Source organism: Dermacentor albipictus, chromosome 5 (genome assembly GCF_038994185.2).
Source record: "Dermacentor albipictus isolate Rhodes 1998 colony chromosome 5, USDA_Dalb.pri_finalv2, whole genome shotgun sequence".
In the NCBI taxonomy this organism is placed as follows: Eukaryota; Metazoa; Arthropoda; class Arachnida; order Ixodida; family Ixodidae; genus Dermacentor; species Dermacentor albipictus.
The window spans coordinates 62,353,348-62,378,438 of NC_091825.1; the positions used below are offsets into that span (position 1 = coordinate 62,353,348).

At 45.1% G+C, this 25,091-nt stretch overlaps 1 protein-coding gene across 1 annotated transcript; it reads left to right on the forward strand.

Moving 5' to 3' along the window:
- The first annotated feature begins 3,390 nt into the window (after positions 1–3,390).
- Positions 3,391–23,814, forward strand: LOC139059889 (uncharacterized). Its single transcript, XM_070538421.1, has 4 exons — positions 3,391–3,657; positions 10,722–10,848; positions 19,497–19,750; positions 22,835–23,814. Exons 1-4 carry the CDS (start codon positions 3,484–3,486, stop codon positions 23,363–23,365), a joined length of 1,086 nt encoding a protein of 361 aa, XP_070394522.1. The 5' UTR covers positions 3,391–3,483; the 3' UTR covers positions 23,366–23,814.
- Positions 23,815–25,091: the final 1,277 nt, after the last annotated feature.

Genomic DNA, 25,091 nt, shown 5'->3' on the forward strand with positions numbered 1-25,091 from the left:
GTTTTATCGCGCTTTGCTGGACCAAATAAAAGTTTATTCACTCACTCGAGTTACTAATGAGCCGCCGCACTGCGCAACGCGCAAGAGGGAAAGAAGGAAGAAAGAAATAATTCCAACAAAAACCTTTCTCAAAACTTTGCTTTATATTACATTTAATTTGATATTTTTGTAGTGAGAAAGAAAACATGAGCTGTAAAATTTCACATTAGTGATTTTTTTTATATTTGTCTAAAGAGAGACAATGTTATTTTTATACAAAGACAAAGACGTTAGTGCACTACTAAAATGAGGATATGCTATTGCTCTAGATTTTCGAACCCAGCCACAGCAAATTTTTCAGGATATCGACACCTCGCTTAGAACAAAAATTCCTTGCACACCAGAACATTTACTTGGTTACGCTGTCGAACACCATTATTAAACTTTTATCCTCACAGGGCTGGTCTGGCACGCTCCCCTTTGTGCCCATTTTGTGCAGTAGATGAAACCATAGATCATTTTTTCTTATTCTGCCGCCGTTTTGCCTCTTTAAGGAAATACATTTAGAACCAACGTTCCCGCAACCTAGTATAAATGTCTACATTTTAAATATCCTTTCACTAGGAGCCTCATTAGTTGGAAACTACAACAGGGATGTCTGCTCAGCCATGGAGGAATTCATAGTTGTTTCTAGATGGCTTGTTCAGTTTTTCATACATTACGTTTATCCGTTTTCACATTACACTTCTACCAGTTTTTGTAACACCATCTTCCTGATACGAACCAAATCTTGGCCAATCTCCAGCAGTAGGTACGCGCCATCAATGAAGCATATCCTATCCTACGCTACAGCTTTCCCTGCATATTACTTTGCGCTCAGGAAAAGGAATGATTAGGGCTGACAATGGAAAGGAGGTGCGCATTTCCTTGGAGCAGAAACTACTGCCGTAATAGAAAAGGTCAAGTCCTGCTTACCAACTTCTGATGAGAGAGAGAGAGAGAGAGAAAAAAAAAACGTTTATTGTGAAGTTTGAGTGGAGTTTTCTTTCCCAGTGGTGTGGGCTAGCGTGGCGTCTGCTTTGCCGCGACGCTATCAGCCCATTCCGCCAACCGCATCTGGTATAGCGGGTTGGAAGTTTTCGTCTTCGTCTCCCACTCGTCATGTGTGGGAGCTCGCCTAAAGAGTTCTCTCAGGGGAGGGTTCTTTTGGCATCCCCACAAGCTGAGATCTTGGTCCGCCAGCGGGCAGCTACAGTGTTTGCAGTTTGGTGGATATTCACCACCGGTCATTGCAGCTAGCCTTTATGGACTAAGTACAGATCTAGTCTGTACTCTCCTGAGGTTAGTGGCCTGCATTCTTGTTAGTGTCTCGTGCGGGGATGGATATATTCACCTGGATTCGCGGTAATAAACGGTCATATCGTTATAGGGCACCCACGACGATAATGGAAGAGACAGTAGTCTAGAGGAATTCGAAATCCCAAAGGTAACGCCGGAAGAAGTAAAGAAAGCCTTAGGAGATGTGCAAAGGGGGAAGGCAGCTGGGGAGGATCAGGTAACAGCAGATTTGTTGAAGGATGGTGGGCAGATTGTTCTAGAGAAACTGGCCACCCTGTATACGCAGTGCCTCATGACCTCGAGAGTACCGGAATCTTGGAAGAACGCTAACATAATCCTAATCCATAAGAAAGGGGACGCCAAAGACTTGAAAAATTATAGACCGATCAGCTTACTGTCCGTTGCCTACAAAGTATTTACTAAGGTAATCGCAAATAGAATCAGGAACACCTTAGACTTCTGTCAACCAAAGGACCAGGCAGGATTCCGTAAAGGCTAGTCAACAATAGATCATATTCACACTATCAATCAGGTGATAGAGAAATGTGCGGAATATAACCAACCCTTATATATAGCTTTCATTGATTACGAGAAAGCGTTTGATTCTGTCGAAACCTCAGCAGGCATGAAGGCATTACGGAATCAGGGTGTAGACGAGCCATATCTAAAAATACTGAAAGATATCTATAGCGGCTCCACAGCCACTGTAGTCCTCCATAAACAAAGCAACAAAATCCCAATAAAGAAAGGCGTCAGACAGGGAGATACGATCTCTCCGATGCCATTCACAGCGTGTTTACAGGAGGTATTCAGAGACCTGGATTGGGAAGAATTGGGGATAAAAGTTAATGGAGAATACCTTAGTAACTTACGATTCGCTGATGATATTGCCTTGCTTAGTAACTCAGGGGACCAATTGCAATGCATGCTCAATGACCTGGAGAGGCAAAGCAGAAGAGTGGGTTTAAAGATTAATCTGCAGAAAACTAAAGTAATGTTTAACAGTCTCGGAAGAGAACAGCAATTTACAATAGGCAGCGAGACACTGGAAGTAGTAAGGGAATACATCTACTCAGGGCAGGTAGTGACGGCAGATCCGGATCACGAGACAGAAATATTCAGAAGAATAAGCATGGGCTGGGGTGCGTTTGGCAGGCATTCTCAGATCATGAACAGCAGGTTGCCATTATCCCTCAAGAGGAAAGTGTATAATAGCTGCGTCTTACCAGTACTCACCTACGGAGCAGAAACCTGGAGGCTTACGAAAAGGGTTCTACTCAAATTGATGACGACGCAACGAGCTATGGTAAAAAGAATGATAGGTGTAACGTTAAGGGATAAGAAAAGAGCAGATTGGGTGAGGGAACAAACGCGAGTTAATGACATCTTAGTTGAAATCAAGAAAAAGAAATGGGCATGGGCAGGGCATGTAATGAGGAGGGAGGATAACCGATGGTCATTAAGGGTTACGGACTGGATCCCAAGGGAAGGGAAGCGTAGCAGGGGGCGGCAGAAAGTTAGGTGGGCGGATGAGATTAAGAAGTTTGCAGGGACGGCATGGCCACAATTAGTGCATGACCGGGGTTGTTGGAGAAGTATGGGAGAGGCCTTTGCCCTGCAGTGGGCGTAACCAGGCTGATAATGATGATGATCGTTATAGGTGTGGATACCTTCGTGTCGGTCAACCCCGTCTGATGACGAATACTATATTAAAGCATTGCCTGCATCAATCTAGTCTGGCAACCTCACCCTCGTGCACGTACTGTGGTGAGGATGAGTCATGTTGCCGTTTTTCGTAATTGAGACAATACACCTGAGAAGGACAATTTCATGGTGCTGGATTCAATGTAACGGTTCTTGATATCCTATATGCGGCAGCCTCTTGTTGGTGCAACTGTTGTGATGTATATAATTGAATCAGATAGATTAATTTGCGAGACTCTTCAATTTCTATCTGACTTCATTCTTTTCAGCTGTTCAGGATTTCTCAATAGTGCTTCTGTCTAAGATTGCGTAATCATTTTCGATACCACATCCGCTTCTTGGGCACTCCCCCCACAGTGGGTATGAGCCACTCTTGGAGAAAAAAACGGGCCGGTATTGGCCGATCTCCCAGACGGGGTATGTACCACTAAAATCTGGGCTCTGCATCCGCTACACGCCGGGATGGGGGACGCGGCCGAGCAGCTGCAGTTGCAGCTCTGCGGGATGGTGGCTCGGGACGTGCTCGAGGGCCTGCACGTCGACGACCTCTTCAACTGCGCGCGGTCCAACGCGCTCTGGGAAGAGGCCGCCCTGCCGCTGCTGGCACAGAGGCTTCGGTTCTTCGCGCTACTGCAGGTGATGTACCGCACCGCCTTTCTTGCATGCTTTTAACCGGTGACACTTGAGAAACAGGTCGTTCAGGTGGGCATCTGCAGAGAATATCAGTGTGTATGTGTAACAGTTTGAAATCGTCAAGGTATGAGTTACTTAAGTGTCACTTGCGGGATATTGGCAGAAAAAAGAGCGGGGTCTTCGTTGATTTCGAGGAAGATTTGGAATGATAATGCTAGAAAATCATTAGTGGTAACTAACCTTGTGCGCTTTTGTATACTGCAATGGGGTGGCCCACGCACGCGCACTCAGGTTCAAGCGGCATGAGCATTCGCCTGATTCATAGCAGAGACAGCTGTGAAAGGCGCTTTCTAAAACTCAGGATAATGACAGTGTCCCCAACACAGCTCTAAGGACACAATGACAACTTTGAGGCATTGTTGCTCGACATATTGATGGCGTTGATTGGAGTAGTAGTCCATAATGACGAATGCTTAGGAAAGTCCTACCAAGTCAACCACTCAGGGTTTCACAGAGGTGCACGGGTGAGGTTACAAACATTAACGCATGTTAACACCGCAAAACATATATACAGTCCTATAAGTTAACCACAGGTTCCTAAACGAAACATCCGCACCCGCATATAAGCATGCTTCCGACACTGGGCTGCAGCTATTGGCTCCTTTCGTTGTTTTTAATGCGATTAGCACTCTTTGGGTACCTGAAGCATTTTTCGGACTGTGACCTTATATGTTTGTAACTGTTTTACCGCCAACCTGGGTCACGGGTATTTCATGGTCCCACCGATAGCGCATCCGACTGATGTGCTGAGGGAACAGGCTTCGAATCCAACCTTTGGACCAACTTGAATTACTGAGTATGTGGTGCTGCATAGCTATGGGCCGCTCTTCAACAAAGCTGAAATGCGGCACATAGAATAAGCTCTTTGAGGCTGACCTGGGTCACTGGTGATAAGGCACAGTATATGTGACACTGCGTTTGTACCGCACTTCAATGAACCTCTTTAACGCCAGCTTGGTTAACTAAGTTCATAGAAGAATAAAATTGGGTTGGATCACATATGGCAAACATTGTCAGTTCCTGACTGGAAGCTTACCATTATCATTGAAAAGGAAGGTGTACAATCAGTGCATTTTACCGGTGCTGACATATGGGGCAGAAACTTGGAGACTGACAAAGAAGCTTGAGAACAAGAGGCAGCTCTAGCTCGGCTTCTCCTATCTAAATACATACAAAAGTAAAATTCATTTTTATTGGTAACCACTGTACCAAATTTAACAAGGTTTGTTGCATTTAAAAGAAAAAGCTAAATCTAGTGACTGTAGGTTTCGAATTTTAGATTTAGATTGTCAATTTTTTATTTAAAATTGGCAAAAACAAAACGTTTTCAGAAAACAACACTGTAAAGTTTACAACTTTAAATCAGCAACGAAAGCTGACATCACAATTATGTGAATGGCATATGATAATACATCTAAAGCGGAGAAAATTGATATGGTACACATGAATCCAAAAAAAATGACTAATGGGGAAATACAGCTTTTGCAAGATGCTTGTACACAACGTACCGCATTCACGTAATATATAATTCAACTCATCTAATTTGTCCGTTTGAATGATTTAACCGATGCCGTTTACAAAACCGCGATATCTGTTTTCGATGCAGAGCTAATAACTTATAAACTTCGTGCGTCTATTTTTTTTTTTCAAGCTTTCGAATTTCTGAAAATCTGTTTCACAAAATTCATGCCTTACATCCAAATTCCACTTCCAGCAGTCGTTAGAATTTAACTTTCTCTCTCAAATGCAACAAATTTCATTAAGATTGGTCCAGGGGTTATCTCAGAAAAGCTTTTCTGCCTTTTACACGTATTTGAATAGGCCGCGTCGGAGTTGGGCCCGAGCTTAAGCTTCCTCTTGAACAGACCCTAACACGATTTTGTCTATTTTCTACAAACGTACTGAGCCGTTAGAGTAGGTCCTTTTGATCGTTATTCGATGCATCTAATTTCCCCCGCGTAAAGCGTGTAATTTATCATAGGTTTTAAGAATGTATATCGCTGCAGATCGCAGCACACTGCTCGGCAGCATTTTCAGCCGCCCCTACCTATATGACCTAAATCACCCAATTGATGTCATGTTGGCGGGCTATCCGATTGGCTGCCATGGCGTGATATCAAAATTTTTCCACCTTTATGGTGAACAAATGATGTTCGTAATAGTTGGAATGTTAATTTGTTTCTATAAAAAGAAACTAACAGAAAGGTAATGCAGAACAACAATTTATCACTACACATACGCACTTCCTGCACATAGCAAGCGTCGTCTGCTTGTATAACAACGTGCTCCATTTTGACGAGAGCTCCGCGGTCAAAGTCAGTCTCGGTCTTTTTGCGAGCGCTATGATTCGACTTTGTTGCGTTATGGACTGCAAACATAGCGACTGGCATAGCGACTGGCGATATGTCAAGCTGGGACATCGTGTCCCTCTGTTACTCAGCAGACGAGCGAACTGGCTGCAGCGCATCGGACTGCCTCTATCTGATCGGCGCCATGATTTGCACGTTTGCGTCCGTCACTTTACACCGGAAGATTACTAACACAATAGCGTTTCGCAAGGCCGGTATTAGGGTAAACGCAAGCGCAAGGGGACTGGGCCTGGCTGTGTCCCCTTGCGTGTCGTTTCACGGGATGAGCAGAGGCGCAAATGTGAATGGTCTGCACGGTGCAGCCACCTGGTGGCACAGAGCTCAACCACACACAGTAGGAGTAACAAAATCTGTTCTTCTTTGCTGCTGGAATAAATTTTTCGCAGGAGTGTAATCGTTGACACGTTGTTTTTGTGAATGTTTAAAATGTTTTACATTTGGTTAGAGCAATATTAGCTCTTTGTTTGGCTGGTTGAGCTCTGCGCCAACGGGTGGCTCGACCGTGGAGACCGATTAGGCAGCTCACGTACGCCTACACAAAATGCTCGCAACGCACGCTGCTTCGATAGCTCTCGCATGGGGTCGACTGCAAGCAGCTGGCGGAGAGTTTGGAGAGGCTTCGGCTGCTCGCTCCTAGCGAACCGGAAGTTGACGACACGACGTGCCATCATGACGTAGAGGCAGTGGAGACGGATCTTAGCCCCGATCACTCGGCGAACGAGTTGAGGAGAAAATGCATGACTATGGAGGAGGGTAACTTGTAATGACCCGTAGCTCTTTTAATATGAGACGTTTCACACAAATTCTGGTGCGAATGATTAACTTTAGCTGTACGTTGCGCGTCTACAAAATTTGCCCGACCCATTTCAAAGGCCCTTTAAGGACCGCGCAACGACGATGAACGAAGAGTGCTAGGCATAACGTTAAGAGACAGAAAGATAGCGACTTGCATCAGAGAGCAAACGTGTATGGCCGATACTCTTACTGACATTAAGAGAAAAAAAATGGCGCTTGGCTGGTTATGTAATGCGCAGGTTAGATTGGACCATTATGTTTACAGAATGGGTACCAAGTGCAGGGAAGCGCAGTCAAGGACGAAGACTAGTTGGTGCGACGAAATTAGGAAATTTGCGGGCGCTAGTTGGAATCAGTTGGCGCAGGACAGGGTTAATTGTAGATCGCGCAGGGAGAAGCCTTCGTCCTGCAGTGGACATAAAATAGGCTGCCGTTGCTGGTGATGATGATGGTTAACTAGGTATATGCTGCTGTTTGTGAGCTGCTCCGCAGTGGCGAAAATGATCCTTTAAATTATTCCGATGCTCAGAGGGATCCAACACTCAGGCCCTGTTCAGCACTGTTCTGGGCACACACGTCACGCTCAGTATCAGCAGCGGCAGCCTGGGGACGCCTTGTACAGAACGGGCTCGACGCCCGGCTCGTACGCCGCTCGCAGCCTAAGTGCGGCGGTCGTGCGTGGTCCTTAGATTGTGCAGCGTGTGCTGCGTGTGCTCCTTTCTCGTGAAGCTTGGGAGAGGAGTTCGGCTGCATATTCAGTTCAGCGTTGGTAAAACAGCCTGTCGCTGAATTGCTGCAGTGATAATAGAATTAACGGCGACATTCATCGTTGGATGGGTTCTGCTGTATTTTTTTTTTCATACCGCACTGCCACTAGAAGATGATGCTCATCCTACACACACACATTCATTCATTCATTCATTCATTCATTCATTCATTCATTCATTCATTCATTCGTTCGTTCGTTCGTTCGTTCGTTCGTTCGTTCGTTCGTTCATTCGTTCATTCATTCATTCATTCATTCATTCATTCATTCATTCATTCATTCATTCATTCATTCAAGTGTGCTTGAATACCGTGAACAAATCGAATTCTACGTGAAGCGAAGCTTTAATCAAGTGGTGCTAAACTTTATAGAGTTAACGGGCATGCGTAGGAAGGTGTTTACTGTCATCCTCTTCAGCGAACAACTTCACACGATATTCGTCTATCCCCCACAAAAACCAACTTCGTATTTCTTTCTTTCTTGATAACGAACCAGAAGGTAAGAGCGCCAATTGTTCATTTGACCAATTTGTACCATGGAAATGGCTATAACTTTATTGGGTCATGGATAACTTCTTACCCTGTCTTGAGGAAGGGGTATAGCCAAACGTCATAAACTGGGGCAATTAAACTTGCTCGAGGTCACAGGGCTAGAGTATGTATGCGAGGCAACTTTCCCTGGCGAACAATAAAATTGGGTTTTATTGCGAAAGTCATGCGGGGGCGGTTCCAGTCGGGGCCTAGAAAATTTGATGTACTGGAAAAAAAAAATACACGCTGCTCCTCGTAAAAGAGTTAGACTCAGAGGGGTCGAGCAGAGAGTCGATTAGTTCGAAATAATTTTCGTCTTTCACAATGCGTAGGAACAAGAGTAGTTAAAGGCAAATTAAAATGCTTCCAATTATGAAGCTGCCGAGTTAGGCTGTTTTTAGCGGTAAGAATTCTCGCACGTTTGTCTGACCTGAAGAGTTCACGGAGAACAAAAAGCGAGTCTCTAACTAATGGTGCACTGTATTTGCAGGACAGGAGCGGAGACAAAGAGCAGGGTGAGCAGAGCAGTAGCGCAACGAAAAAGCGACTCGATGATTCCCCATTGAAACGTATCACGCGCTCCGAGATCAGGCACGAGGGCGAAGGCATATCACGTGACAAGAATGTTTAACTTCCCGCGGTGGTAATCGCACGAACTTCGATTTTCAGCTGCCATTGCAGCTGCATACTGAACCGAAACGACGGAAACACAACCAAAATAAAAGGATATGACGCATTTGCGTCCCGTGCCTTCCTTCGTCCTCCGCTTTTCGTGCGGCAGCAGTGCTAACTGCTCTCGACTGCACTCGGCGTCACCGAACTGCTCCTGTTCTGCCATTGGAACGCAGCTGCTGCGGAGAGAGCACGTTGAGGACACTTTTATAGTGCTCCTCTTGACTAAAAAATTGCGCCGTAAAACTGTCCTGCTGCGGAAATCGTTCAATAATGGCTGGCATTCAAGGTTGATAAACAAGCACAAAGTAAATGATATTTGAAATTACGTTGTGGGAAAGATCATGTGGCAGTAATATATCGTTGCAGCACGAAATAGTTCAAAAGAAAACTTAATTGCCTTAAGAAAGAGCGAGATGAATATAATGAAAAGATAAGCATGGCAATGTCATCAAATTCGACTATACAGAAAAGACAGCAAATGGGTTAGATACTGAGGTGTAGAGTACCAAAAACAATCAACCATGATTGCAAGAAACAGAAAGGAACCAAGTAGCAAACGGAAAGTGCATGTTTAACGACCGATAAGTAAAGGTTAAAAAATTCGGCTTCAATTCACGCTGTGAAGGCTGTCAGCCAGTGAAGCTGTGGTATCACATGACACGATGGATCAATTTGACGTAGACTTGAACGATTGAGCAATACACTACATGAAATTATCGATAGTAAGACAATTAAGTAAATTGTACCAAAACTTTGTTCCTTTGAAACGATATCGATAATTTTCGCCACTCATCGTGTTCACGCTGCTCTTCGAGAGTCCCAACTTCGCGTGGCCTTCTCATGGCGCTATCAGAACACAAATGAAATCAGTTGCTAGCCGAGTTCCTATTTTACGTATGAAAGTGTAGTGACATCACTCCGTGCTTCGTACGCTAGAGTTGCTGCTTCCCGGCAACTGCCGCTTATGCAAATGTAATTTTTACCGGAAAACACATGAAGCAAACACTGTGCTTTGCATTTTTCGAACGCACCTTATCATCCATCATACGATTGTGACACTTGTTCTGCGCTTTTATTTATTGAAACGAATAGTAGGGTGTGCTTTGCATGCGTAGTTCCAATCAAGATGGGCAGTTTTCTCTTCAGTTTGTGGAATGGCCTTCTGTCGACTTTAAAGTCGCCAGAATTCCAGGATACGAGTCATATATATATTCGCTGTATGGCTTTTTTTAAGCCACAGTGGCCCGAGCGCGAAAAGATACGTCGAAATATGCAACTTGACAACAACACATTGGTACTGTAGTTTCAGCGCAAATTGAACAATAAAAATGATTAAACTGGAGAATTCAAACCTGCATGAGTAAAGCAAAGAATTAGCCTATCTATATTTGGTGTTCACTCATCTTGTAATGGCGCTGAGCCAAACTGAGTACGGCTGCTAACGCAGGGCTCACCTGACAAGACCACCAGGCCTTGTCGTTCTCTCTGGTGCGTCCTGGCCCTTTGCAATATCATATATGTGCAATAGCATAACTCTATGATCATTTGCATTTACTTAGGAACAATCAAGTTTGTGGTACGTGGCACATATAATTTTCCAGCAGGGTGTGTTTCTAGGCGTGCTCAGATGTTTGACCTTCACTTTCTTTTCTTAGAACCAACTCAGTACCACGAAATGTACGAAATTAAGGTCTCAAATGATCATTTCATCTTTGTAAACTAATTCAATTTTTCGCTTTATTCCTTTTGCCCCACCAGTTTGTCTGCCCACAAATCGTTGTATTATTTATGTATCCTAACACATCCGCGTTGTAGTGTTTGGAAGAATCCATCACTGATGTTTTTTTTTACATTTTTACTTCTTATGTGCAGGACAGATTAGATGATCCATTCACCCGCAGCAAATTTCTGGAAGAACTCCACTCGCGTCTTGCGGTCGCCGAGAAAGCTTCAAAGCATCCATCCTTTGCCATAATCCTCTGCTCAGAAAGGCACTATGGTAAGTTCTTCGGGAGCATGACCCAACTGTTTACAGTAAAATATGAGGAACCGTTGTTTAATAACTATTCCTTGGAACCATAGTTAAGCGAGTTTCGCTCATTCGAGATGGACCGATTCGCTTATCAAGCAATCTTAAGCCAAGATCATGACTCAGCTGGTATCTGGTCGTCGTGGGTTTTGGAGGCTTCACCCGAGCAGACAGCTTATGTCACTATGAGTTAAAATATCGACGTATATGCGTCTCCATCGCCTTGTAATTTCATAATGTGGCTTCAATTTAGATGGCAATGTAGTGACTTTGATGAGAATGTTTGTTTTTAGGTAACCGCCTGATAGTAATCAATAATAATAATAATAATAATAATAATAATAAAGAATAGTCAACTCTGTCTCACGTGTAGCCAAAATATTGTGAGGCAAATGGCCGGAGAAAAGAAAATGGAATAGCTGAAATTTTACCAAAAAAATTGCGATAATGTATAAAGTGGCAAGAATGGCAGCAGCCTTGATCCGTCAAAAGTGTGTACTAATACTAGCGCCTGTCTTTGGTGTAGCATTACTGCAGTATAGAAAATCACTATAATGAGGTTCTACCAGAAGATTAAAAATTTAATGTGCTCCGCAGATGTACAATAAAACAAGACATTTTAGCTCGTTCGTGTTACTTCTTATGGCTGCCATTACACAGCTGCCAGTTCACAAAAGACGAGAAATTTTACTCCACTTAAAAAATCTATCGAAAGATGCCCCATTAAGACGCCAGGTCTTGCTCTCGATAAAAGTTAATAGCTGACCGAATGATCTTAGTGCCAGTTTTCAAGTAGTAATCGCTCAACTGATGAAGTTTAGAGTTTGGCGGAATGACATCTCGTCAAGTAAAAGCGTGATTGAATGATTGGTTAACTGGAGAAATTAAAGAAATTTTCTTCGCCTTTGGATTGTAAGTGAGTCTTGTTTCACGCGGGAAATATTGTGTATGTTTTAGTCTTCGCTCAAGGAATTTAGCATAATTGTTACTAATACTCTTTATCATGCTCTTGAGCTTAAAGGAGATAATCTGAATTGCAAGTGACGTTAGATCAAGTCTTGTAGGCAAATGTCACTTGTTGGCAAACGCCCAGACGTTTTTAAATCGAAGCTTTCTTTGCCTCTCCTCTGGAAATTCCGGGCGCGGTCATGGTATTGCCACGTGTGCTACTGGTTTTTTTTTTTTTCATCTCCACGAGATGGCGCTCGCTGGTCCCGTATGCAGCAAGTATGCGGCCTGCAAGGTGGGCAACACAGCAACAAAGAAGGTCAAGCAGAAAGTCAGAGAGGCTGCAATAATCTCATGGGTGGCGGCAATGAAAAAGAAAACAACCATGAGTAACTACTTGAGAGGAAAAAACAAAATCAGGAAAAAAAAACCATTTATGATAACTCAAAGGGAAGCTCATTACTTTTCGAAGCGAGATCGGGATGCCTTAGAAAACGCACCTATAAAGCGAGATATAAGAAGCAAGAAGAAGCATGTGCTTGCTGCGGTATAGCTAGGGAAACGACGGAGCATGTTTTATTAGAATGTGAAGACGTCTACCCGGTGGTCGATTTAGGCAGAACTGGCCTCCTTGAAGCCCTTGGGTTCAGCGGGAGCAGTGGTAAAGCAAGCATGTCCGCAATAGGCATTAGTAAGAGGCGATTGGAGGATTGGTCGAAGAAAAGTAGGGAAACGACAAAAGACGGAGAAGTACAAAAGCACAGTTTGCAATAGGGGTTCAGAAAATTTGGGCGTGGTAGTTCATAGCGTTTTTTTTCTTTTTTTCATTGTTTAGCCTAGGTAGGACATTAGGCAGTATAATAGCAAGAGCTTGGTGGCGCAACCCACCACCCCGTTCCAAAGGGGACGCTCATAACATCCATCTATCCTTCCATCCATGCAGAAGAAGCATGTAAACTCGGGCCAGAAAAGTGGTTATCAACCGTGCACTTAACGTCGAGGACATCCAGGCCCGAAAGAAGCGATGCGCGGAACAGGAGTGTCTTTGCTCCCAGTGAAATAGGGTGCAGACTGCGAATGCATGTATACAATGAGTACATGCAATTATCATAATTAATTTAATTACGCACAGCCTCATAATTGAGTTAAGGTTTACCATTTCTGCCACGGTGCGATTTCTCAAGTGAGGCAATGATAATGCTTAACTGTCAGACATTGTGAACAATGGCGATCAACAACGCCTCAAGCAAACGCGTCACACCCTGTATTTTGTGGACTGCGCAGACAAACAGCAGTGATGCAAGCAAGGTAACGTTTAACATCAACTCACTACTCTCGTATTGGACTAAATATTGAACAATTTACACATTCACTGCCAACATCGCCGCTAATTATTGCCAATCAATGTAATCAGCCAGAAAGCTTCGTTTGCAATGATTGCCCCAGTGCGTCGGATCAACAAATTTTTGTTTGGTCTAGTAAAACAACTTTTCAATCTCACCGAACTAATGTAGTGCTGTATGAAGAGGATTCCTTCAAATTTTTAATGCGATCAAACGTATGCGAAGATCTGTCTTATGGTGCTGAAAAGACAGCTGCTCAAAAAATGGATCAAGATGCAGGGGAAAGTACCTCAGATGTCTCATCTGGACTATAATCAGTGTTGGGACTCGGAACGATGAGCCGTATGCGCATGTGAATGAACACTGTTTGGCTAGAGAGCGGCGCAGCTATGTACGGTTGGTGCGTACGACTGTGGCACCACAAGTTTTCGAGATACTTGTTACTGAACACCCAAAACTATATAGAGCACAATGACTAAAGCACCGGAATAGTTGTCCACAGTTAGTCGTGCTCATTGTCGCGGAGTTTCTCTGGATAGCTTTACTATCCATAGTTAGGCAGCAACTGAACACGTGCACGAAGGCTTAGTCATAAATACATGGAAGAAATTTGAATCCTATGCATTCTTCAAGCTTACGCATAGCCACATAGTAGTTCCAAGATTACAGTGCGTATCTGCCCTACATTCATAAACAGCTAAGGAATACGAATTTTACAATTTAATCTGTACGCAACCCCCTCGTCACATACAACAACCTCACCCAGCACTATAATTTAGTCAAGAGAACCATGCCGGTACTTCCCAAAGCACTCAATAAAGAAGAAGTCACGTACAGGCGGCTTCAGACGGGCACCTACCCGTTCCCAGCCTTCCTGCACAAAATCTTTCCGGACGCGCGCCCTCACAATGTGTGTCGCTTTTGTAAAGATAAAGCTAGCCTTGCTCACATGCTATGTGTTTGCCTCCTGGCACTGGGGTGCGGGCCCACCAAGGAAGAGTGGGACCGAGTTCTATGCAGCTTGGACCTTGAAGCCCAGCTCTGGGCTGTCTATCTCTTGTGGCCTGTCTGCACGCCTCACCTCTTTTTGGCATAATAAACTCATCATCGGAGCCGCGACGCGGCGGAGGGGCAGGGCCTCTCTGTCCCGACGTGGGAGTGGCCCGCTGCGCGCCAATCGCGCGCACCGACAGACCTCAAGAAAGTTATTCATCCATCATCCATCCATCTTTAGCTGTAACTTACCAGAATATTTTTGTAATGCTCAACAACAAGAAATTGCATTTAGAAGAATGACTTTCCGTTGCACTACGGTTGTTACTTTCTTCAACTCTTGCGTAATATTGCCACCTTTCGTACGCCGTCATAAGTGACAAAAAAAAACATCTTTTGCGTGATTGGATGAGAGGTCTCACAGTAGCGATATGCACTCTCACTATCACCCAATGCCGTGGTTGCTCAGTGGCTATGGTGTTGGACTGCTGAGCACGAGGTCGCGGGATCGAATCCCGGCCACGGCGGCCGCATTTCGATGGGGGCGAAATGCGAAAACACCCGTTTGCTTAGATTTAGGTGCACGTTAAAGAACCCCAGGTGGTCAAAATTTCCGGAGTCCTCCACTACGGCGTGCCTCATAATCAGAAAGTGGTTTTGGCACGTAAAACCCCAAATATTATTATTATTATTATTATTATCACCCAATGCAGCACAAAGTGCTTCCCAGCCTGAATTTGAGTCTGGCGTAATGAACGATGTAATCGTAAACGAATAATCATAAAATTATATCGTACAAGCCGTATATGGAAATAGCTACCATTGTGAACAGTGACATTAAGGGTTGACTCCGATAGTCCTTATAGTTTTCACCTCATACAGTCAATAAAATAAATAAATTATGGGGTTTTACGTGCCAAAACCATTTTCTGATTATGAGGCACGCCGTAGTGGAGGACTACGGAAATTTCGGCCACCAGGGGTTCTTTAACGTGCACTTAAATCTATGTACACGGGAGTTTTCGCATTTCGCCCCCATCGAAATACGGCCGCCATGGCCGGGATTCGATCCCGCGACCTCGTGCTCAGCAGCCCAACACCATAGCCACTGAGCAACCATGGCGGGTGCATGCAGTCATTGTGATTACCAAAGGCAGGATAGAATTTACCATCACCTGCAATCAAGCAGTGGCCTAACCTCTGGTTCCATTGATATATCGATATCATGTATGCCCAAGGGGGAAAAAAGGCACCAACAATGAAGATAACCATACTCCCATGCAGTTCTACCGTAAGTGCCTCGACTTCCACACGCAATGCCATCCCGTGGCCAAACATCCTTTTTGGGGATGTAGAGCTTGTAGAGAGAGGTGCTCGAGCTTATAGAGAGAGGCGCCGCAGATGCCCTAAAGCAGGACGACGATCCCAGCCTACGAGACCTGGATCTGACCAGCGGGCGTGTGGGCTCGACAAGTGTGTCATGTACTACTCGATTATGTGGGCTTCGCTGACGAATATTAACGTGATGTTTGGACTGTGAGCCATATGAATATATGCAGCTGACTGACCATCGTCATCTGCTTGCTTACCCCTCCCACCTTTCCAGCCATTACCATATACCCATATTGTCATAGTGCTGCACCATAGGCATAGGACCAGCCCTTTTCAACAACAGCATTTGTTAATCAATACTTTAAGTGCGAATAACATTCTTTGCATTGCTAAACAACCTTTAATGTCATTAGCATTTGTTGCCTACTTTGCCTACTTTCTATCTATCTATCTATCTATCTATCTATCTATCTATCTATCTATCTATCTATCTATCTATCTATCTATCTATCTATCTATCTATCTATCTATCTATCTATCTATCTATCTATCTATCTATCTATCTGTCTGTCTGTCTGTCTGTCTGTCTGTCTGTCTGTCTGTCTGTCTGTCTGTCTGTCTGTCTGTCTGTCTGTCTGTCTGTCTGTCTGTCTGTCTGTCTGTCTGTCTGTCTGTCTGTCTGTCTGTCTGTCTGTCTGTCTGTCTGTCTGTCTGTCTGTCTGTCTGTCTGTCTGTCTGTCTGTCTGTCTGTCTGTCTGTCTGTCTGTCTGTCTGTCTGTCTGTCTGTCTGTCTGTCTGTCTGTCTGTCTGTCTGTCTGTCTGTCTGTCTGTCTGTCTGTCTGTCTGTCTGTCTGTCTGTCTGTCTGTCTGTCTGTCTGTCTGTCTGTCTGTCTGTCTGTCTGTCTGTCTGTCTGTCTGTCTGTCTGTCTGTCTGTCTGTCTGTCTGTCTGTCTGTCTGTCTGTCTGTCTGTCTGTCTGTCTGTCTGTCTGTCTGTCTGTCTGTCTGTCTGTCTGTCTGTCTGTCTGTCTGTCTGTCTGTCTGTCTGTCTGTCTGTCTGTCTGTCTGTCTGTCTGTCTGTCTGTCTGTCTGTCTGTCTGTCTGTCTGTCTGTCTGTCTGTCTGTCTGTCTGTCTGTCTGTCTGTCTGTCTGTCTGTCTGTCTGTCTGTCTGTCTGTCTGTCTGTCTGTCTGTCTGTCTGTCTGTCTGTCTGTCTGTCTGTCTGTCTGTCTGTCTGTCTGTCTGTCTGTCTGTCTGTCTGTCTGTCTGTCTGTCTGTCTGTCTGTCTGTCTGTCTGTCTGTCTGTCTGTCTGTCTGTCTGTCTGTCTGTCTGTCTGTCTGTCTGTCTGTCTGTCTGTCTGTCTGTCTGTCTGTCTGTCTGTCTGTCTGTCTGTCTGTCTGTCTGTCTGTCTGTCTGTCTGTCTGTCTGTCTGTCTGTCTGTCTGTCTGTCTGTCTGTCTGTCTGTCTGTCTGTCTGTCTGTCTGTCTGTCTGTCTGTCTGTCTGTCTGTCTGTCTGTCTGTCTGTCTGTCTGTCTGTCTGTCTGTCTGTCTGTCTGTCTGTCTGTCTGTCTGTCTGTCTGTCTGTCTGTCTGTCTGTCTGTCTGTCTGTCTGTCTGTCTGTCTGTCTGTCTGTCTGTCTGTCTGTCTGTCTGTCTGTCTGTCTGTCTGTCTGTCTGTCTGTCTGTCTGTCTGTCTGTCTGTCTGTCTGTCTGTCTGTCTGTCTGTCTGTCTGTCTGTCTGTCTGTCTGTCTGTCTGTCTGTCTGTCTGTCTGTCTGTCTGTCTGCCTGTCTGTCTGTCTGTCTGTCTGTCTGTCTGTCTGTCTGTCTGTCTGTCTGTCTGTCTGTCTGTCTGTCTGTCTGTCTGTCTGTCTGTCTGTCTGTCTGTCTGTCTGTCTGTCTGTCTGTCTGTCTGTCTGTCTGTCTGTCTGTCTGTCTGTCTGTCTGTCTGTCTGTCTGTCTGTCTGTCTGTCTGTCTGTCTGTCTGTCTGTCTGTCTGTCTGTCTGTCTGTCTGTCTGTCTGTCTGTCTGTCTGTCTGTCTGTCTGTCTGTCTGTCTGTCTGTCTGTCTGTCTGTCTGTCTGTCTGTCTGTCTGTCTGTCTGTCTGTCTGTCTGTCTGTCTGTCTGTCTGTCTGTCTGTCTGTCTGTCTGTCTTCTTACGCCTCCACATTAGCAGAACTTGTCTTCCAGCTAAGGTGACTGGATATGTGATCATAATGATTATGCCATAGTTTCATTCCATCGCCATAATTGCAGCTTCTCGACCTCATTCGCTTCATTCCGTCGTCATTGTCGCGCCTACTGCGTCAACCAAATGACATACAGGTAAATTCTCTAATAGCGGGGACCCCTAGGTATGCGCACGTTGTAGAGGTGCCACCGTAGTCACTAGATCAACGTCGGTGCAGCTTGGTCATTTCATTCTCGTCATGCCGCCGTCGTCCCGCCGTCTACGCTGACACAGTGGCCTACGTTGTGTAATAGCTTGAGCCACTAAGTATGTGTTCATGGTTGTGCGGCTGTCGTAATCATTCCATCGTTGTATTTCCAGCTTTCACATTGGATTCGCGCTGTATCATCGTCACCATACAGCCAACATGCATTTGTTGTCATAACGTCATCGTACTGCGATTTTGATAGTTCCATCGTCGTCGCTCAGCTCCGTCATGCGGCTCCCGTTATGCCACCGTCGTGTCGCCATACATGTCAACACGTCGTCGTCATACAGTCTTCGTCACGCATTCATTGTCACACCTTCGCTGCGATGCTGTCATGTCCATTTTATTGTCCTCACTTGATCTTAATCAACCGACTGCCGTTATGCCGTTGCCGTTACACCGGCGTCGTCGCACAGTTGTCATCATACCATTGGCCACAACCGGTCGTCGTCACTATCGTCATTCTATTGTAACGATACTGTCATCGTGTAATTTTCTTTATGCCGCCATTGTTAGCCATCGTCGTCATTCTGTCATCGTTACACAGTTGATCTCATGCACCGGTTCTCGCATTGTTATCGTCATTTCGTCGTGGTTTTGCCATTGTTCTCATTCCTGCTTTGTCATCCAGTTGCAGTCATTCCATTGTCTTCATGCTGGCATCGTCATACTGTCCTCGTTATAACATCGTTGTCGTCTCAGAGTCGCCATCTTGTCGTTGTGCCTTCGTCGTCTATCACTTTTGCCGTTCCATCGACGGCATCCCGTCTTCGTCCCACCATCCTTGGCACTGCATTGTCGTCAGTCGCCATCACACCGTCTGCTCATTGGCTACTTTGCCAAAGAAGTGCCACGACGATGCCGATTTATAGTGGAGATGGGTGCATATATAGCTGAAGTAAGGAATGTCTTGTAATGGCCATCATACGCGTAGGTTCTAAATGAACGTGACTTGAGCAATACGGTGCGTCCCTACATTGCTAGCATTCTAATCGCACTACCGTCGACGGTCGTTGTGAGATGGGTTCTGTCGTAATTTTTCTTTCCGGCTGTCTAGCAATTCTTGTATCCAAACAAAATTGAGGGCCGATCCCGAAAGTAGTGCAATATAAAATGTGGGCCATTGAGTGGGCCACTAGTTATGCGCCATAAAAATTGCACCGCAATTCAATGAAGTTCTTTGACGCCAACTCAGGTATATGCCACTGCGTATGTGTCGCTGGGGCATCTAACCCTGGGAATGTGTCACTGGTAACGAGCCACAACGCACGTGACACTCTTCAATGAACGGTTTCGCCGTCATCTTCGGTCAGTGTGTGTGCTCAACTGGGTATGCGCGGACTTCACGGCAGCGCCGTAAGAAGGCGCAGCTTGTGTAACGCGAACAAAGAACAGAGTAGACAAAGGAACAAGGACAAGCGCTTCCTTGCGCTTGTCTTTGTATTCTCTTCCTCTGTGCGTTATCTTGTTATTGAACTGATTTTCCTCATCGACATCGTCTGCGAATACTGCCCATTCTTTTTTTTTACAGTGATTGTCTTATGAATGTCGCGACGACTCTCTGCGCAGATTTGTCAAGCATCGCCTCTTGCTTCCCCAAGGGCGTCAGCGTAGTTCAGATGGACGTGCAGTGTCCGGTCACCGCTCAGCGGTGTGGAATCAAGGAACGGCGGGATGCCAGCGTCTGCGTGCTGGTCTTCTACGGGTCACCCGGTGCGACGTTCGAGTGCGAGTGGTCACCGTACGCCGCGTGCGGAATGCCCGCTGCCACGGCCGCTCTCTTTGACCAGCTGAAACGCACCATTCCCATCTGCGGCGGCGAGGTGCGCTTTGCGTAATTATGCCCAGAAATAATACCACTGGCACATTCACCCGCACACAAGCCTAGTCACGAACCACACCCGTAAAAGAGGGCGACATTGCTCTGGCAAACGGAGTGTTCACCTTAGGATAAGCAGCAGAGTATCAGTTTCATTCTTACATATAAAGTGAGTTCTTATTTGAATCGAACACATCTTTAAAAAGGGATTCCACAAAAGTAACCCAAATAACGTCTCTACTTGTTAGCTTTATGCTGCGGCGGACATCATTTGCAATAAAAACCACAGCAATACATGTACTATTTAATGTGATTACTATATATATATATATATATATATATATATATATATATATATATATATATATATATATATATATATATATCAGAAAAAAAGCAGCTCTGGGTCCGGGTAAATATTCACAGTTAAGTAGACGCGCGTATGAAGCGGTTTGTTGACGTTTCGGCCGGGGTCCGGCCTTCATCCGGCCTGGCGTTACTTGCGGGATTTCAAATTCCTCTAGACTATTCTCTCTTCCATATTTGTCGTGGGTGCCACTGGTACCGTATACATCTCGAGCCTATATAGGCGCAAAGATTGGCGCAAGAGGCACATGCAACATTTCCTTGGTTGTGCGGTTAGTATATTGCACACGACATTCCGCTGTCCGGTGGTCGCAACCTGAGAAACAGGCTGACGTCTCAACAACCATCTTCCACCGTGCTTTCTACAGGGCAGGGCAGCCACATAGTAATTATGCTGCTTAAAGTGCGGTTCCTAACACATGGCATATGTTATGCAATGCATGATCCTTAGGCGATAGAATGACCAAAGAACGCGGGGAATTTGCAGAGCGAACGTAGTTCACAAAACAGGCACCACGTGCGCTAGAAACACTGCTTAAACTTCTTTGCAAGGAGCTTAAATATTTTGTTTGGTAATCTGACCACGTGACAGAGCCGTTAACTCCGGCTAGCACTCTACTTTGCCGTGCTGCTTGTCGCCGTTTGGAGATAGTCAATTTATATTTTCCTTCCTCCTAATTGGATAATTATTCTAAATAATAACGATTGTTTCAAATATTACAGTTAGATGAATAGTGTCAATGAGAAAATGGTAGAGCGACATGAAAAACTCCCGATACAGCTTTCTGTTCCTCAGTACACGAAAGTGTTTTTCGGAGCGTGAAAGAAGCCCGAAAATGCACGCAAAATTGCCGCGCCACTGGCCGATCGAAACACGAGCAAGGTCGTCGCATTTTATTGTTTCAATCGTGCGATTTAGCAACTGCCAACGCTGCTTGCCGTGCGTTTAAAAATAAAAAAAATGTCAAGTTTGTCTTTGTCAGCGTCCTTTGGATGTACCCACGAACAATGATTGGCAGGTGATCTCGAAGGCCACGTTTTGCGGTACTGCACACAATGGGTGTGACATAGCCGCCATATTTGAAGCATCACTTACTGCGAGAGGTGGTGACAAAGGCAAATTTCAATCGTTTTTCTTGAGCAACCATGCACGTAAGTTAGAGCAGCATGTGTATTCTTTTAAAATATGATCTTTCCGTGACATTTGTGCAATACCTGAATGGCGGCATGAGTAAAATCTTTTTTCTACAGTTTCAAGCGAGAAACTCATGTTTCTGTAGCAAGCCTGCAAAATCAAGGACAAAATCAAGGGATAGGTAAGGACGTCAAACAGGGCCAGTTAATTTGTTGAAAATCACGAAACAGAAAAGTCTAAGAAGCTTTACAATAAAAACCTAAGAAATAGTAAGATTCGAGTGGATGTCAAACTTTTCCTTTCTATGATGGCATGCAAAAATTAACGGAAATGCCTACAATAACACTAAAGGCTGTGATTTGATCTCGCAAGGCCCGAGCTAGCTATTGGGGGCATATACAAAAGCATATATTCACCAACAAAGTGCCTACTGTACAAAAAAATTTAAAGGTTACTAAGCACATTCTGATGGAATAAGGCAAGATATTCACCCGGCCAGAGCTACTGAGAACGTCTCCATTCGAGAAGCGCTGAAGTACAAAGATGATCCAAGCATTCAATGAGGGAGATTAGCTGGAAAGGTTTAGAATATCAGTGAAAATAAAAGTAGAGAAGAGATCGACGCAATACTAGCTAACATTACGCAGTAAAGCAGAGGCAGGCAGAGTGGTAGATTACGATATGGTCACTAAATAGCTGTATAAGGTAAGTGCAAATATAGCTGGTAACTACATATATGGAAACACAAGCTTGGTAGCTATTTAACGCTACCACTAATCAAGAAGGACGGTATCATAAATGGTCAGTTATCAGGATCACTATCAGCAGTGTTTCCAGAGCACCGGTGAAATGAAAGTTCTCTGGAATTGAGTTTGACTGTTGAACTGTCATGGTTCCTGTGAGTGCTATGGTTTCTTCATTTTGTTCTCCTTACATCGTACACGCTAATACATCTTCTATTTATCCGCATGTTTTCTTATTTTCCGAAAGTTTTCTATCATGTTAGCATACGTGCCCCAGTTACCATGAAGATCATTGTGCATTTACTAATTTATTTGAACTAAGGTTATTCCTATGCATTTATATGTTTTTCTAGCAAGAGAAGTCGTGGTCATTCTTGCTATTCTCAGTGTATCCGTGGTTACAAAACTAACAATTTTCACACGCACTACAAATGTTAATCTCATGTTTGCATGTTCTCATGTAGCTGAAGAATCACGTACCAGTGTTATCCCTACAACAATTCTAGCATGTGTGTTTTATCGCCGTAGCGACTTTATGGTGACAAGCACTTGGCTGGCAGGCGACTTCATTCGGCAGACTGGCAATGACTTCCTTGCTTTGATAAAACTCAATTTTAAAGTGTAGGCAGTTGGGCTTCTTGGTTATTGATGACTGCGGGTGGGCGTGAAGTACACAGGATGGACACGACTAGACACACGCAGCGATGAAAAACGGGTAATTTGAAATTAGCCTTGTTTAACATCAATGATATGGATCGTTACCTAAGATATAAACTGCACGAGGAAACAACTTCACTGTAGCCCAAGCTGTCTCCCTAACTTCGATATATTTATTCCCTTCAAGGACGTGTACCGACATCGAAACACGGGGATGCCAGCGCGGTTCGCCCTGTACATTACCAACGCCTTTAACAGAGGGGTGATGTTCAGGCGGCAGCCGAGCCTGTTCGACGTGGGCGTTTGCATCCTGTGGACCCCGCGTCTACGCGTTTACCCAGGCACTGCGCAAAGCTTCTCCCCTGCGCCGGCGTACTGGGGCGCCATGTCATTCGGGGAGAACGTCAAGGCTGCTTGCCTCAAGTACGCCGGATGGTCCACAGTGCTGCAGATGTGGCAGCACCTGGACAACGTTAGGGCGAGCATCGACAACATCAACGACGTCATAGTGCTCTTCTTCCAGGAAGAAGAGCTGAAGGCACCCGTCGTGGAAGCGATATGCCGAGTGTTCGAAGGCGCTGCCCTCGTTATGGGGACTGCGTGCTCCCTGGCCCTCGACGCGAATCCGTTTTCCTTCGACCTTCAGCCGACTGGCGATGTGCAAGTTTCGTTCTCTCTCCAAACACCGGTCATCGTGCTGGTTTTAGCCATTCGCTAGAACCAAAGCCTACGGAAGGATGCTTCATGATGTGTACAGGTCACTGTGTTGTACTGTGCCACACTCCCCACCCCCCACCCCCCACTTCGGGTGTTACTTTGGACCTCGCGTGAGCAAAGACTTTCGCGCAGCATGCTCTCCGAGAGGAAGAGCCGTAATGCTTGCGCCGGTATGAAGTTCGAGCCACTTGAGACAAACTTAGACGAGCACCGTCAGGTAAAAGTAAACGGTTGTAATGACGATGCAGCAAGAGACCGATATCATAAAATTTATGTCCATACATGGTGTGTCTACTTTGCTAGCGAACCACTTTTTACACTAGAACGCAAAGGCACTAAGTTTCTTCTGTTTGCTCATAAGCGACCTGATTGGCTGGCTTCCAATGCTTGTACCCAATCTCTTTTATCCAATTCCATTATCGTATGTATAAAACCACAAGCAACTACGTATTGAAGTGAGTCCTTCCTCTAAAAGGGCCGATAAGTTAATTTGGGCACTTTCTAGCAAGTGTGCTTCTCATTCCTTGTGTAATCCACCGAGTACAACGAACGACGCGAAAAGGCACACCAACCCCTTGCGTCATTGCCTGGGGTGTTCTTCGTGGTTGGTAGTTGTAATCAGCGCATCATAAAGAGAACGGACACAAACTAGCATGATTTCTCGCAATACTCAAATATATATCTAAAGATAGGTTAAATATGAGAAGCGCTGTTCATGGCAATGCCGAGGCAATGCCAGTCTTTTGCCATACGAGTGCCAGCGCACAGGGAAACCTGCCTTGGCAAAAAAACACTTCAGGGAAAAGAAACCTCACACTCCTATAAAAGTGGCACCAAAATTTTGCGGAACCTGTGAGCACGGCTCGAACACTGTTCTTGTGCCATCAAACAAGCCAAGCCCATGGCGTTGAGACATGCGCATCGTATGAGCCAACATTCATGTTCGCGTGCTGCTAATCTGACCCGTTTCGGCCAACTTGCTGTTGGGTTAGGGAACACTGCATAAGGTAGCACTTGGTGTCGGGCTGTAGCTCTTTCATTCGACGTGTATGCATGCTGACATTGGAGTTACCTGCACGTAGTTCGAAGGCCATAGAGCACGAAAACCACGTTCTTTGCATTGCGAATAGTTGCTTTTTGAGAACGTCGAGGGTTGTGCGAAGCTACAGCTATCGCGGCAAATGCGTCCACCGCCAAAGCAATAGCTGACGCTTGTTGATGTTCTCAAAAGCAGCAGCTGCATTGCGCTTTTTTGATAAATGGCACATCATGTCACAGAACATGCAAATGCACCTTGACATTTGCCTCTTACACCCGTCGCTCCGGCAAAAGGTCATATGAGAAAAAAAAGTGCGGAAATCTTCGACGATGGTCTCCAATGTAAGCGAATAGCCACACCTTCTGGAAGACGGTTCGCGTGATACATTTGATGCGCTTGATCTCGTATATTTCTTGCAGCGAAGATATCTCGGTTACGCTTGCTGTTTCATGGCGTGATTCTGTAGAAACTAAAAGTGTAATGCTGCCGGTTCACGCAACCAGGTATGTGTTCATTTTTAGCACTAGTGGGTCGAGATAGAAGATTGCAGTATCATCGAGTTTACAGACACATTATTTTTCAAAAACAAATGCACGCCTATAGCAAAACAGTGCGTTTAAAATCTGGTGCAACTTGGTTGCGTACAATTATGTTCCATTCTCTAACCAAACTCCACCATGACCCGCTG